The sequence below is a fragment of the Trachemys scripta genome, chromosome 11, assembly GCF_013100865.1.
Source record: "Trachemys scripta elegans isolate TJP31775 chromosome 11, CAS_Tse_1.0, whole genome shotgun sequence".
Taxonomy (NCBI): Eukaryota; Metazoa; Chordata; order Testudines; family Emydidae; genus Trachemys; species Trachemys scripta.
Genome location: NC_048308.1, coordinates 12,177,274 through 12,193,870, shown reverse-complemented (window position 1 = coordinate 12,193,870; position 16,597 = coordinate 12,177,274). Strand labels below are relative to the sequence as shown.

Below are 16,597 nucleotides of genomic sequence, written 5' to 3'. Positions count from 1 at the left end.
TCAAGCATGGAATAAATTGCCTAGGGAGGTGGTGGAATCTTTGTCATTGGAGGTTTTTAAGAGCCAGTTAGACAAACACCTGTCAGGGATGGCCTAGATCAGTGGTTCCCAAACTGGGGTTTGAGAACCCCTGGGGGTTCGCAAAATGTTACAGGGGGTTCTCGGGGAAAAATTCCCTAATGGTGGACAGAGCTGTCCCTAGGGACCCTGGGCAGCATGGGGCCAGCAGCCCAGAGCCCCTAGACTTCCAAAAGCTAAGCAAATCAAAGCAAGCATATCTATCACACTGAGGAGACTTCACCTCCCTTTCCATTTCTTATAAGTAGTCTTGAAGATAGATATTTTTTGCTGTTTTTAAAATTAAATAGGCAGCTAGTATTGTTTTTAAAATTATTATGAAGAACAAGTTTAAGCTTTGTTGTAACGTGCGTTGTTTGCCTGGACTGCTCAAGACCTGAATGCTTGTGTAAGAGGAACTCTTTGAGTTGGCTTCCTAAATACCTTCATGCTGTTTCACATCTGATACTCCTTGATGAAACACAGGAGCCTTGTCTTATAACAGGCTTATTCAAAGTAATACAGGCTATGAAAGTGAGATCTTGGAAGAGTGTTGCCGTTTTCATAATGCAATAAAAATACTGTAATGATAAATAATACATAGTAATAAGCATGTCACAAAAACAAACTTTATATTTCCAAGATCTTTTATAATTTATACTCCAGGTAAAGGAGAAAATCCCTGGAAATATTCATTTTTAAGAGGGGGTTCATAAGACTTGACATTTTAGTGAAAGGGGTTCACAGGTTGTTAAAGTTTGGGAACCACTGGTCTAGATAATACTTAGTCCTGGCATGAGTGCAGGTGACTGGACTAGATCAGTAGTTCTCAAAGCCGGTCCGCCGCTTGTTCAGGGAAAGCCCGTGGCAGGCCGGGCCGGTTTGTTTACCTGCCGCGTCCACAGGTTTGGCCGATCATAGCTCCCACTGGCCACGGTTCACCGCCCTTCTTGCAGCCCCCATTGGCCTGGAGCAGCGAACCGCAGCCAGTGGGAGCCGCGATCGGCCGAACCTGCGGACGTGGCAGGTAAACAAACCGGCCTGGCCCGCCAGGGACTTTCCCTGAACAAGCGGCGGACCGGCTTTGAGAACCACTGGACTAGATGACCTCTCCAGGTCCCAGCCAGCCCTAGGATACTAAGATTAACACACATGTTTAAAATTAACTTGCTCTGGAGCTCATGTCACTGAACTGGCCAGAGCTGCTCAGGGGTCCAAATCTTAGCTCCAGGAGGACCCACCCCTGGTGTGGACCAGGGAGGAGAAAGGCCTCTGGCCCTGCCCAGGCTGGAGACCCCACACCCCCTAGGGACAAAGGGGAGAGACCACAGGGGCTCCGGTTGCTGCTGTCCAGCTGCCTCTCCTTCCACCCCCCGCTTCCCTCCCTCGCCTGAGCCCCTGCGTGCCGCCGCCCGCGCCCTTTCCTGGCTCCCCGCAGCCGCTTGTTGCTCTGCTCGGAGCGCTTCGCTAACCTCCGCCTCCCTCCCTCCTTTGTGGCCGCGGCCGCCTCCCCCGGGCGGCTCAGCTGCTGACTCAGCCAAAGGGGAAGCTCAAAGGGCAGCAGCCAGCCCTGCCTTGCCGCAGCCCCCGGCTTCCCTGACCCCGGCGGGATGTTGGCCGGCTGGCTGCTGCCCCCCGCTATCCCGGCCGGGACCCTCCAGCTCTGAACTGGGCGCTGGCAGCGAGAGCCGGTTGTCTGCACCTGAAGCGAAGCAAAGTTTCTCTCTGGTCTCCTCCTCGCGGCAGGCAGCCGGAGCCAGCATGACAGCCATAGCGGTGCAGGTAATGAGGGGACACCGGGGCCCCGAGTGCCTGGCTGGGGGGAGAGCTCGGCTGTTTTGACTAGACACATGCAATCAGTGTTGATGCAAGAGACGCTGGGTTCCTGCTGTGGTTTTTTTTCCCTTTGTTCTCCCGCTGGAGGCTTAGATGTTTATCACCCTGCGAGCTGAACTTGCTATGCTGAGTTCTTGCTACCTGTTGCTGTTTATAGTCTTCTTTGTGCACAAAAAAACCCACAACTTCCTCCAGATGTACCTTTCCAGGTCCCTTTTTAAATAAAAAGGAGAGCTTCTCCAGGAGCTCCGAACAGAGCAGAGTATTGGTACATTAGTCTCACCCAAATAATGGAAAGTGACCGGGGTTAGGAAGGGACCTATTGCCTTCGAAATCTAATCTGACCTTTCCTCGGAGAGATTTCTTCATTACCGCAAAGTGTACCCAAAAGCTGTATTCTTACTGTTCTGTCTTCGTTTAAATCCTCTCAATGATCATTTAACACCAAGCCTTCCTTTTACTAGCTGCAGAACAAACTAGTACATGGTTATTAGTATAATATGTGGCTGGGAAGTGCCTAGGTCTGGAAAAATGATTTGCACCATACTGTAACAACAAGAGTTTGCTCTTATTTAGAAAGCAAGAGATTTTATAAACAAGTGGCTATAGTGTGAGACTTGTCTATCCAGTTAGTCCTAATACTAATTAATAAATCAAAGTGGGTCCATTTCCCTTCCCTTCCCCCACAGTATTGTGTGTTGTTTACAAAGTTCTCCATCACTGACATGTTACGTACACTTCAGCAGTATGACTCTTCCTCTAAGCGTCTTGTGACGCTTTATATGAAAGATGATATTTTCAAAATAAAGTACATCAGTATGGTGAAGGGAGGTGTTTAGGCTTGTGACGGAGGGAATTTGCTGACAATGAGATCTCTTAAGCAGTGGAACACTGTAATCTCCCAAAGAAAGTGCTATATGCATCCGAAGAAGTGGGCTGTAGTCCACGAAAGCTTATGCTCTAATAAATTTGTTAGTCTCTAAGGTGCCACAAGTACTCCTGTTCTTCTTTTTTCAAAGAAAGTGAGTGAAGCCCCCTCATTTGAGAAATGTAAAACTGGACTGGACCAAACTGTAGAACACATTCGGGAAGAATCAGTCCTGCACTGGCAAGGAGACTGACAAGCTAATCAGTCTATACACCCCTAGATGGAGTCGGGTGTGGATTACAACATGCAGGGCTGCACTACTCTGAAAGAAGGCTTGCTGTTTGTGTGAGAACATACAAATTGATGCTAGTAGCAGTAACTTACTTTGTAAGTACTTAGCAGTAGTTAGTCATTTGGGGATTTAGTTCTTCTTATTAAGCCCATCCATGTCAGAACCACCATATATGTCACTCTGAGATATCCAATTAAAGCTAGATTTCATTTCTTTTAAAACAATTCCATTTATTTTAAAAACGTATACTGACCTTATCAGTGTAGCATGTGGTGGGAATAAAACCAGATAAATATTAGGTTTCAGAGTAGCAGCCGTGTTAGTCTGTATCCGCAAAAAGAACAGGAGTACTTGTGGCACCTTAGAGACTAACAAAATTATTAGAGCATAAGCTTTCGTGGGCTGTAGTCCACAAAAGCTTATGCTCTAATAAATTTGTTAGTCTCTAAGGTGCCACAAGTACTCCTATTCTTTTTGCAGATAAATATTAGTTGGTAACAAGCCAAACTCATGCCCACCTTTACCACCACTCCAGAAAATTAAGTATTCCAAGCATATATAAAGGAAGAATGGTCTGCTAGGGGTTAACAGGTAAGCCTGGAAAACAGGAGACCTGAGTTCTATTTCTAGCCCGGACACAGACTTTCTCTGACCTTGGGCAAGTCACTGCATTGCAAAGTTACTAAGGAGATTTAAGACCCATGAGTAGGAGATACAGAGTCCAAGGTTTTATGCAGCCTGGGTGTATTTTGTCTTTAGCTATCATGGAATGCATGGTTGAAAACCTACCTAAGGGGAGAGTGGGCAAGTGCTGGGGGATGGGGGAGGAGAGCAGCAGAATGCAGGGAGGCACGGAACAGCCTGTGTATTTGGGCTTTGGAGGCACCTGCTCTCACTGAGTCACAGGCAGTAGATTGGCAGGGGTAGTGTTATAAAATATTCCCTGTCAGAATGTGCTACTTTGCTGTTATTGAGCACGCTTGAGTGATACACAGGCAACCCTAGGCTACTGCAATAGCCATACTTGCCCCAGGCACCCAAATGCTATTTGCACAGGGGATTGGAGTAAGTTAATGCTGACCTAGTCAGCAATGATGTGCATGCTGTTTAGTACTATATAATATGGTATTTTTGGAAGGGACTGACAGTAGAAGCTGCTGAACACTTTTGAAAATCTGACTCTAATTGTGGGTATTGAGCACCTGAAAATCGGGCTTTAAGACTGTAATCTTTGGGGCAGGGATTGTCTTTTTTCTTGGGAGTGTGTATTGTTCCTAGTACAATTGGGCTCTGATCTCTGACTAAGAAATGTCAGTTCTGCCTTTATATTCCAGGATAATACAGGATTAATATCCTGGGACCGACATGGCTATAGGTGCACTGCGTAGGCTGATACATGACTGTGCAAGGTTCCAGCATTATGATTCAGTATCTTGTGGGTAGCTTTGTACAGTACAATAATTTGAATAAAATCAGAGATTGTTTCCTCATGAATAGGATATTCTGTGAACGTACAGGCTCTAAAAACTGAGTACACTGAGCACTCACATACGATTTTAAAAACAACTCAAAGGATTAAAGATTTTAGAGTCTCATAAGTAACATTTTAGTGTTCGTGTATTACTATTTTAAAAACTCTTGTTTTTAAAACCCTCTTGGCAGGTTCAGTATAATACTTCTTTCCCTACCGTTTCCATTAGGCAAACAGTTTTTTCCCCACTTTCCTTTTGGCTCATACACCAAACACTGCTCTGCATCATGTGTTTCCTGTTTGTGTTCTAGCACCATCAGCAGTGTTAGCCACACTCTAGGGATAAGGATTGTTAGTGACCTTGTGCCCCATTGGCTGGCTAGTTCTGGAGTGGCAGAGCACAAAGGATTGTTCACCATACAAAATGGGGCTATTTTGACACTTGTGGTTTATTTTTGAGAGAACTGGATTTAAATAATATAGGTCAGATTGTGCTTGCCTTACTCCTACTTTACTAGTAGTCCCATTGACTTCAGTGGGACTGTTTAATATGAACAAGGCTATCACAAGCTCCCCCCCTAGTTCGAGGGTTCAGGCCCACACTCATTCAGACAAAACTCCCATTGCCTTTCACAGAGTGCAGTATTGGGCTGATGATCTAATGGAGAATACTCTACAGATTCCAGTAGTTATAAAGAAGGTCAAAGCATGATCCTAAAGTTATATGGCAACTCTCTTTCTAATCTCCGAAAAAGCATATTACAAATTGTTTCATGAAGCGAGTTGGCCTGAGTCTCTTTTCACTAGCACAAATTGTATATCAAGAGGAATACCATTGAAATCGATGGTGTAACACACTGGTGAAAAACTGGTAAGTGAGATGGGAATCAGGCCTAGTGAGTTACATTCATGAAGGCTGGGTTTCTATGGAGAATGCAGGAGTTAAAAGAACAGGAGTACTTGTGGCACCTCAGAGACTACCAAATTTATTAGAGCATAAGCTTTCGTGGACTACAGCCCACTTCTTCGGATGCATACCATCTGTATGTGGCTGTAGTCCACGAAAGCTTATGCTCTAATAAATTTGTTAGTCTCTAAGGTGCCACAAGCCACAAAAGTACTCCTGTTCTTTTTGCGGATACAGACTATCACGGCTGCTACTCTGAAACCTGCAGGAGTTAATGCACCCCAGCCCCCATTCCCCCTTTAGGCTCCTTTGACAATCTCAGCCTACATCTGGTGCATAGGAGGCATTGTTATCTTTAAGGTTATAGTCATTTCCACTGGAACCTCCTCTTTTCCATGGCTAGTGCCTTTCTGAAAAATTAATCTTTTGGTCTGAAAGTTTCCATGCTTGGTTTCTGTTCCAAGGGTGACTTTTTTTCTTTTTCTTTTTTTAATTTGAGCAGAATATCTATGTGGCCATCTTTGAGTGATAGGAGAGTGGGGGAGGGGGGGAGAAATACACATTTCCCAATGTAAAGTAAGTTCTTATTTGCATTACAGTAGTGTCTTAAGGCCCCAGTCCTGACCAGGGCTCTATTGCTCTTGGCACTGTACAAATACACAGTCAGAGACAGTCCCTGCCCAAATCTAAAGTCCTGATCTTGAAAACACGTATGCATGTGCTTAACTTTCCATAAGTGAGTATGTAGTGAGGAGTCCTGCTAAAGTCAGCAGGACCATTCACATGTGCAAATTTAATCACATGCATAAGTATTCACAGAATTGGGGCCTAAATGGACAAGACAGACAAAGTGAAGCAGAATAATGACTTGCACAAGGCTGCGGTCAAGCAGGGAAGTCAACACAAGATAGCACGAGTCCCCATACGTTGCTTCAACCACAATACCATGCGTCTTCTCTAATTTTAAAGATATATGTACACTGCAGGATCTATGTAGTCAATCATGATATTAGGGCAGTGGTTTGAGCGTTGGCTTGCTAAACCTAGGGTTATGAGTTCAATCCTTAAGGGGGCCATTTAGGGATCTAGGGCAAAAATCTGTCTGGGGATTGGTCCTGCTTTGAGCAGGGGGTTGGACTAGATGACCTCCTGAGGTCCTTTCCAACCCTGATATTCTATTATTATTATTAAGCATGCATTCCCATAATTTCTAAAGGCCTCTCCATTTTGTTCCTATGTCTTAAATATATCTTGAATAGTAACTAAAACAGATGAATTTTGTAACTTGTTTTCTTTTGTAATATCTCTTTTAAGGCACAGAGGTTGCTTGCTCACAGAAGACCCAAGAAATCATTCTTTGAGACGTTCATCAGAAGCCTCATTATTTTATGCGTGGCAATAGCAGTTGTCCTGTCATCAATTTCAGTTTGCGATGGCCACTGGCTTTTTGCAAAAGGACAGTTGTTTGGACTGTGGCACTTCTGCACCATAGGCAACAGCACCATATTGAAATGTGTCACTGATCTGAATCAGGCCAGTGTGGAAGGGATTAATTTTGGAATGATTCTTGCAAGAAGTGTGGTGTCTCTTGCTGTGGTTGTAGCAATATTTGGCCTGGAACTTCTGATGGTCTCCCAAGTCTGTGAAGACACTAATTCAAGACGAAAATGGTCAATGGGATCAATCCTTATTCTTCTCTCATTTCTCCTGTCCTCCAGTGGAGTCCTGAGTTTTTTAATCCTCCTGAAGGACTACATTACCTTCATGGGCTTCACACTGACCTTTTGGTGTGAGTTCATTGCTGCCTGCCTTTTCTTCCTTAATGGAATGAGTGGACTTCACATTAACAACATAACATACCCGTGGAACAGAGCAAGAAAATTCTAGAACTGGTGGGAGTATTCTGCTTTTGTGTCATCAGCTTTGCCAGTTAGACTGGAAAAATCCGTCAAATGAAATTGGAAAAGGACATCATGTTTTTAAAGTAATTTGCAAAGAGAAAAGGTTTGAGTCAGTCTGAGAATTTCATAGGATGTACCCACAGTTCACTGAGGATGGCTGCAGGGGAAAAATTAAGACCCGCTCTAGTTTTATAATTTTCTGCAGTAGAGATAACAAAATAAGGAAAGGCTCCTATTTTGTTTAAATTTAAAAAAAGCATCGAAAGTGTTTTATGGATAGAAGACCTGAAAATTGCACTCTATACCAGTTGTTTTAAAGTACTGGGGTCAAACACTCTGGGTGGTGCTTTTGGGTTTGGTATTGCATTTTCTCTCCCTATCTTCAGTTGCTCTTCTTGAGTATGCGAACAGAGCGTGAGGAGGAATGCATGCCCAGCGTGTTCAGCCCGGCCGATGGAGCTTCATTTCAGATTGGACAGACTATTTATGTCTGGTCACATTTATTAGCATGGCATATTGAAAATCTTTATCAGGGTTTCACGCCCCGTCATTCTCTTCACAAGACATGGGTGAAACAGGTCTGAATCAATGTTAATTAGCTCATGTTTTCCAACTGTCATTCGTGTCCCCTATAACTATCCCTTCCATATATAATATATTAGAGGTTTGGGGTATGTACATCCACTATGGTTAGGATATAGGGCCAGAGTCTCATTTTGTCTCCAGCCCCTAGTAGCACAGAGGGACTGGATTGTGGCTATACATGTCCAGCAAATAAGGTGACCAGACAGCAGATGTGAAAAATCGGGACAGATGGGGGATAATAGGAGCTTATATAAGAAAAAGACCCCAAAATCGGGACTGTCCCTATAAAATCAGGACATCTGGTCACCCTACCAGCAGAGAATTCCATGAGGAAAAGGAAACTAGCCACTGGCATAAAGCCAGCAGCACCTGCTCCTGCACCAGCCACCCTATTCCAGCCTCTTCTGGTGTAGGCGCTCATGGGATACTTTAGTAAAGGCCAGTGCAGACCAGGACTCAGAATCAGGGAGCTCCAACTGGCTCCCTCATATCCCCACAGGGGCGACTTTGGCCCATAGGGTTAATTAAAGTTCAGCCTTGCTATTTCTGGTCATTCATTTGTCCATTCTCCTTTCACTTCGCTCCCAGGACAAGCATGTCTGAGAGTGTTAAAGAAGCTGATGTGATTTACTCCACCACGGTGACCCTTCACCCTGCCTTTTACCATAGACGGTCAGAATTACTCTGGTTGCACAACACCAATAATTCCCAGTGAGTCAATGGGAATTACTGCACTCCTGTAGCTAGAGAAATAAACTCATTCGCTTTGCCATGTAGAGGCTCTTCTGTGATGAGAGAGAAAATCTGTAGACCTGACAATTTAGACAGAATGATTTCCCCTTGTGATTTAAAATGAGGAAACATCAAAAAATAAACTTCCCCAAAAATGAGGTAACCAGAGGGGCTGATTCTGCATTCACTGAGCGCTGATGTAAATCAGGAGTAACTCCATTGAAGTCAGTGAAATTGCTGGTGTGATGGAGAGCAGAATGCCAGACCTAAGATCTCTAATTTAAAAGATGCATAAGTTCATTACAGCTTTAAAAACCCTGCAAGTTGTTGATGTAGTAAAATTAGTCAAGCTGTCGACAGTCTAGTCAAGTTCCTGCATGGCTGGCAGAAGCAGAATACAAGCATCTGAATTTAATGCTTGGAGCATTGCTCCAAATTCTTTTCAATATCCTTCCTGTTCAAAGTAGAACACTCCATTGACAATGGATTAAAACATTTAGAAAGCGTTTCACAGCGTCTGATAAAATCTATTTGATGTCTTTTGGAAAGATTTTTTTTATTTCTATAAAGACAAATATTTAAACATGTTCCTTCTTCATAGTTATATTTGAATCAATAATTCTTCAGCAAGGCATTTAATCTCCTGTACTACACCAGTTTCTAAAACATACTCTACCCAGTGCAAACACACCAGTATAGTTTGTAGAATAAATGTAGTGGAGAGAGAACGCTATTTACGCGAGCCATGAATAAATGTCATCCTTTGTGCAAATCTGTTCTTTAAGGCCAAGAATCATAAGCACTGACTACATACATTTTGTAATCTTGTACAATGCTCTTAAACTGACTGCTCATTTTCTAATGAGGAAATATTTTCATATTTTCTTTTTAAGAGATGTCAACTTTCACAGAATAAACTCCTAAACCTTTTTGTGTTCCTCATCAGTACGGTGAGAGTGAGTTTTCAGTCCAGATTTAGATATGTATGTCTTGTTCTGGTAAACGTCCATTGTTCCCTAGCACCCTAGTTTGTATGTCTTCTTGATATGATAATGCACTAAGCTAAGTTACCCAGAGTAACTACTGAATTTTATCTTTTTGCAATATTGGGCCTATTCCTGCATTCCTTGTGCCTTCAGTAGGAATTTGGGATGCACAAGGAATACTAGATACATGCCCCTGGATCTGCCTATGACATGCTGCACTGTGATCCTAGCTGTTTCTCTTATTTAAATAAGGTGCTTTTGCTTCACCGAATTGCAGTTTGTTTAACACAACTAGAAGCTGAACCTGCAACCACTTAACTCATGGGAAGAGTCCCATTGATTTCAGTAGGGCTACTGTTATGAGCAAGCGTTTGCAGGATCAAGCCCCAAATTGTTGCACATGGGTTATATCAACGGCGTCAGTCTGTGGAGTGAGTGCCTTAAGCCGTCATTAAGTAGTGTTTCAGTATGGGGTATGGGGATACAAACACAGAGTACCTCTGAGCAGGATGAACCTGGTGATGGAGCACTTGCATGAGATCCATGACCAGTGTATCCAGGGTTTTGTGGAGATACAACGCTTGATGAAATTACATTCCTTCTTGGTAACTTCAAAACAATGGATATAAATGATGTATGCACTTTGAGGCCAGCCTTAACACTAGCAAGAATTAGACCCACGGTGCTCCTGAACTGCTTCTTTTGGGAGGAGGGGAAAGTGGACCATGAGTTGTATATCCCCACTAGTCACATATAAAGAGGAAAAATCAGAGGATGAGTTAAAGTCCACATGGGACACATAACAGTTGCTTGTGCTTAAGGATGGTCCTGTAGAGTTTTATGAATAAATGAAAAGTCTTTTTTTGAAAAAGTCCCCTACTGAAAGAATTGTGCAAAGTTTCCTTCTATAGCTGGCTTTGTCTAGCAAATTATTGTGCTTGATTATTACATTGTGATTATAAGGTGTATTTTGTTAGTTAATACTGCAGAACAGGCTAGTACTGCTGTTAATTTTTCTTAGGCTGTTGCCTCTAATAAATGCCTGTATATACAGTAGTTTGTACCTTTTCTAAAGCCTAAGACAAAAAAAAAAATTGAAAGTCAATATTCCTGAAGTTGATGATGTTAAATAAACTACTTTGAAATTAGAGGACTAGTCAGTTCAAACTATAATTTGTTTGTATGTAACCTTATGAATAGATCTTATCTGGATTCCTCATTCCCCCCCACCCCTTTAAATATATACATAATCTCACATGTAACAAATGTGTATGAAGATACACACACTAAAGGGAACTGATCAGAAAGGCAGCTGGAGAAACTATTGCCATTACATCTTGATCTATACTCAAATATGGCCAGCTGGTCTGCTGTGGCCTACACCCACTTAATATCTAATATGGAGACTACTCATGTCCCCCTTAGCCTGCACAGTCAGGCCAGCTCTCTGTGAGGGGAAATGCAGTCTGCAGTGTTTCATGTAGATTAGGGGCAACACCCTTGCCCCTATATAGACACACACACACGCACCTCCCTTCTATTACATATTGTTTTACCACAAAATTCTATATTTTTTCCTTTCATGTATTTTCAGTCTTTCTCCTTGCCCTCACTAGGCAACCACATTACAAATGTTGTTGCCTCCCCTCCCATTTTTATATTGGTCTTTTGAGTTTGGGATACTGGCAACTAAGTGAAATATATAAGAACAACCTGATCTCTGTTCCAGAAGTTTTATTCGGAGGTTGTGGTGCTAGGAGCTAGGTCCCAGGATTGTGAGTTAGGATTCCTGGTTCTACCAACAAAATTTACATGTGGTTGTAGGCATGTAGGAGGGTGTGGCCCTCCCTCGCTGTCAGTATCTGAGGGAGGCCATGCCCCTTTGCTGTCACACCCCTGGAACAAGTCTTAAAAAAGGGGGAAGTTAGCAGTCTCTAGGGCTCCAAACCTCAGGCAGGGTAGATCAGCAAATAGTTCAGGGGGCCCAGGCAAGGGCAGGGCACCAAACAAACAGTCTAGCATCCTAGCTTGGTGGACAGTAGGCCAACACAGGTCTCCACCATCTCCCAGCCCAGGGCCCTAACTGTGGCACTGCCACTGGGTCAGTGGGGATCCAGCCACAACACGCTGACCTAGAATCAGCCAGCAGTGTAGCCGGACAGTAGTCAGCTGCCCCTGGGCTACTTCCTCTCCTCCCTTCAGGGTGTACCTGAACCCTGAGGTGATCTTCCATCTCCCCAGGGTACACTGTCAGAGGCAATCCCAGCAGCCCATCAGCATTGGGTGTGTCTGGCAGTTTGGGTAGCTCGTGTGAGTCCTCAGGACAGCAGAAGTTTTCTGCGGGCTCCGGTTCCAGCAGCGGGCGGGACGCATCTGTCTCCCTCAGCAGCTCCAGCCCAACTGAGCTACAGAGCCCGCCTCTTATATTTCCTATTCCTATCCTGCCCTTTTGCTTCAGGCATGGTGACTGAGGCCCTCCAGGTTCCACCATCCCCAGGGGTGTCTGGCACTCCCTCACTGTCAATTTCCGAGGAAGGTCACTCTTCTTTGCTACAGTGGTTTTAGACAAGGCAATCAACATCTATTTTCCTCATTTATACAATGGAGATAATACTTTCCTAGCTCACAGGGGTGTGATCAGACTCACTTCTTTAATAGCAGATTGAGAATCTTTTCTTCCCGTTGGTGAGCAGTTACTCACACCAGGAGTCACGTTAACTTCAGTGGGAATATTTGTGCCAGGCAGTAAGGGGTTCACAGTCTTTCTAAAGGGCTGTAAGATGAAAGATGCTATAGAACTTCAATTTATGACTAACAAATGTCACTGAAGTGAACATAAGGGAGCAATGCATTGGCAAAGGAATGCATCTGACCAATGAACCCTGAAAATGGATTTTCTGATGGTCAAATCATACTTACATTCGTTGTTCAGTGGAAGATAAGTAGCCCCAGGTGACTAGATTCAGAATTTTGCATGAACTCCTTTTATAATCATTTTGTCCTATTCCCCATTGTAATGTTTCCTGAGAACTATTTTCCTACTGATTTTTGTTCAGTTCAGTACACACTTCAATATGAGTCTAGTGCTGTAGGAATTCACGCCGCTGCCTTCTGTCTCCACCACAGCACCAGTGCTGTTAGCAGAAATATCCACAGAGAGCAAACAACAATTTCGCTTACTGCTTTTGAAGAGCCGCAGGGGGAGTGCCCAGTGTCTGCAAGAAACTGATGGCTTTTATGTTCAGTTCTCAACACACATAGTACGTGTCTTTCTGCATCTGGGGCTTAGATGCTGCGGGCCTGATTTTCAGAAGGGCTGAGCCTCCCCAACTTCCACTGAATACAATGGGCCTTGCAGGTGCTCTGCACCTTTGAAAAACAGATCCTGTACGATTAATGCCTTTATAAATACCCAAAGTAGAGTGCCAGGAATATGGAATGTGGAGAACACTTCCTCTAACAGGGTTAAGTAGATCAAACAGAATGACCTTTTAAAACTCCATTTGGTACTAGAACGCCGGGAAAAGAAGTGGGGGAGAGAATGCAGTTTTGTGACTGCAGAGGTTGTTGTGATCAAACCCTGCTTGGGTAGGTGTTTATTCCAGTGCATGTTGATGATAGGATTCACCTTTGATCTAAAAGGATTTCCATGACCTATAAAATTTATACCAATGCTAACTCACACGTAGCCGGCTGCTGTCTTTGGGTACCTCTCTCCTTTTACCATATTCTGAGGCTAAACCCTTCCATTGTTATGTGGGTTTGCAAATAGTTACATCAGATAACAGTTGGCATTAATATGCAAATCTACATTGATTACGTCCTACTAAATCTCTTGATCTACCATTTTGTATTCAGATAGAAGTAAAGCTTTTCCCTACAAACACGCAACAATCAGAGGCATTGAATTAACTGATAAATGATTCTCAAACTGAGAACGTACACACTGTTTAGCTACTCTTGTTGGTTTTGGTTCAGGTTTGTGTATCTGTGTGATGGAAAATTTGGATTAATGTTTGTATCTTTCTGGCAGCATCTGGGATGTTGTGAGGGAGGGAAATTTAATTATATGCTACATGGACTGGGCTGAGTGACTCACAAAAAGCCTGTAAGTTCTATTTGTTTGGGGTAAGTAAACCAGAAGTAGAGATGCTTGTCTGTGTCAGAGAGTGGTGTAATGTAATCACCCAAGCACAGGGCTAGATGCCAAGGACTCCCAGATTCTAAGCCTGATTCTGATTCTCCTTCCTTTTGTTGCTGTGGGTAAGTAAGACTAAGTCTACACTCAGAACGCTACCGCAGCACTTGTGCCACTGTATCACTTCAGTGCAGACACTTACTACAGTGACCGGAGGGGTTACCCGCTGCTGTAGGTAACTGGAGGCAGTAGCTATGTCAATGGAAGACTTCTTCTATCCACCTAGTGCTGTCTACACAGAAGGCTAGGTCGGCTTAACAACGTCTCAAGGGTGTGGATTTTTCACACCCCTGAGAGATGTTGCTATGCCAGCGTAACTTTTCAGTGTAGACTCGCCCTAACTTAAAGGGACACCATCAACTTGAAATTCAGCCATTTTCAAAAACACAAGTTAACAGTGGTTCCAGGTTGTAGGCCTGCTCCTGGGAAGTCCTATCAATTTGTGTGATTTTACACTGGCATCTTTCTTTTTTAAAAACATTTTTGTTTTCCTGTTGGTGGGTGAGCTATACCATCAACAGCGAAGCTAACTGAATATAGAGGGAAACGGTGAAACTGACTTTACACAAATGTCAGATTGTCCATCCCTTTCTTCTCGTGATGAGCCTTTTCTCACCCAAGTAGTTCCACTTAGTCAGTAGCACAGGTCATATGAAGAGATACTCACCAGAAAATGATGGGGAAGCAAAGGGAAGCTGTGCAGGGGGAGAGGGGGCTGGGGATGCCAATGGGTGAAGTTTGGGGTGCATTGTCCCCTCAAACAAAGGCGAGTGGGGGGCATGCAGGGTCATGTGCTGCTGACCACCCCACCCCCCATTTCTGCAAGGCAGAGCTGCCCGGCTGAGGGAGGGTGCCGCTCAGACGTTGCCTCCTGGGTCCTAGGCTAGTCGTGCTCCCCTTTGTATGCTGGGAGCCATCCTGTTTTCTGTACCACAGTGAATGCCCCTGGTGGGGCAGGGGAAGGGGGCAGGGTGGGTTGGGGGAAATGGGAGAAGAGGGGTGAGGGGAAGAGGGAGTGGGGATGGAATGCGGTGGGATAGGGCAGGGGATGTGGGAGTCAGGGGAGAGGGATGAGGCAGGGGACAGTGGGGAGAGGAAGAGGGAGGAGATGAGGCGGGGGGCAGTGGGGAAGGAAGATGGGATAGAGAAGAGGATAGGGGAAATGGGAGGGGAACAGGAACCTGGCATGTGGCATCCCCTGAACAGCAGCGGTAGGGGCTCCCCCTGGTAAGCAGGCCCATCGAACCCCACCCTGATGAGCCCTGTCCCCCTGCACTTGGACCCTCCACACTCAGACCCTCACCCTACTAAGCCCCACTCCCCCAGCATCCAACCCCCCCCGCTGAGCCCCTCACACCGACCCCTGCCGAACCCCATTCCCCCACACCCAGATCCCTCCTGCTGAACTCCAGCCACCTTCACCTGAACTCCCACTGCAGAATCCCATTGCCCCTGCGCAGTGCCGTATTATTGCCTAGGCCGACAAGGCCTAGGCCTAGGGTGGCAAATTTGCAGGGGTGGAAGCTCCCCTCCCCTCTGCGCCCCGCCCCTCTGCTCCAGCTCACCTCCGCCTCCTCTGCAAGCGCGCCGCCGCATCCTGTTTCTCTCTCCTCCCAGGCTTGCGCCGCGAAACAGCTGTTTCGCGGGGCAGGGAGGGAGGTGGGAGGAGGGGGAACGCCACGCGCTGGGGAAGAGGCAGGGCCGGGGACGGTGATTTGGGGAAGGGATCCAATAGGGGAAGGGAGGGGGCGGAGTTGGGGCGGGGACTTTGGGGAGGGGGTTGGAATGGGGGCGGGGTCGGGGTGGGGCGGGGCCAGGGCGGCAATTATTTCCTGGCCTAGGGGCGGCAAAATTATTCATCTGCCACTGCCCCTGCGCCTGAAACTGCCTCAACGAGCCCCTGTGCATTCAGATCCTCCACACTAAGCCCGAGATTGCCCCCACATGGAACTCTCTTACCCCACACCTGGATCCCCTCACACTAAGTCCCTCTACACTTGGATCCTGCTGGGCTGAGCCTGCTTGCCCACATCTGGTGCACCTGGTGCAGAGGGGCAGGGCCCCAGGGTGTTTCTGGGGCAGGCCCAACCCTTGCACTGTCAGGGTTGGGTGCAGCCTCACGGCCGAGTTCCTGTCCCAGGGGGGCTGCTGGTGATCTCCCACCTCTGTGTACCCAGTGGCCTCTGCGTCCCACTACTATGCTGGAGCCTCCACATTCATTTATCGACAAATAAAATTTGCAGAATTTTTATATATTTTTTGTGTGCAGAATTTTTAATTTTGGGGCGCAGAATTCCCTCACGAGTAAAAGCACTAACCCAAGTGGAGGAAAAGAATGTAAATGAACTTTTTCTATGCTCTCAAAAAAACCCAACCACCAATTAGTTTGATTCTTATTTTCAGCTCAACTATTTTATCCCTTCCTAATTGGGACCAAGAGGACTCAGTTGGCAAGATACTATTCTTAAAATCAGAATTTTGGACCAGAAGGTCAGGTGGTATATATGTGTAGCCAGCGCTTAATTTGTAATGAAAGAGGTGCCGGGGCTCAAGCAATTAGATGCCAGGGCTCAAGCAATTTTTTTACCTTCATAACTGATGTGGCAAGCCCAGAGGTGCCAGGGCTATGAACTGCCAAGCCCAGAGGTGCCAGGGCTATGAACTGCCAAGCCCAGAGGTGCCGGGGCTCAGCCCTGGCACAAATTAAGCACTATGTGTAGCGCCACTGAGGTCATGCTCTGTATAAGCTCATTGATTTCAGTAA

The 16,597-nt window shown here is 45.4% G+C and overlaps 1 protein-coding gene across 1 annotated transcript; it reads left to right on the top strand.

Moving 5' to 3' along the window:
* The first annotated feature begins 1,582 nt into the window (after positions 1 to 1,582).
* On the top strand, positions 1,583 to 10,783 carry TMEM37 (transmembrane protein 37). The gene is made up of 2 exons (XM_034786149.1): positions 1,583 to 1,839; positions 6,746 to 10,783. The coding sequence occupies exons 1-2, from the start codon at positions 1,819 to 1,821 to the stop codon at positions 7,316 to 7,318; spliced, it is 594 nt and encodes a 197-aa protein (XP_034642040.1). The 5' UTR covers positions 1,583 to 1,818; the 3' UTR covers positions 7,319 to 10,783.
* Positions 10,784 to 16,597: the final 5,814 nt, after the last annotated feature.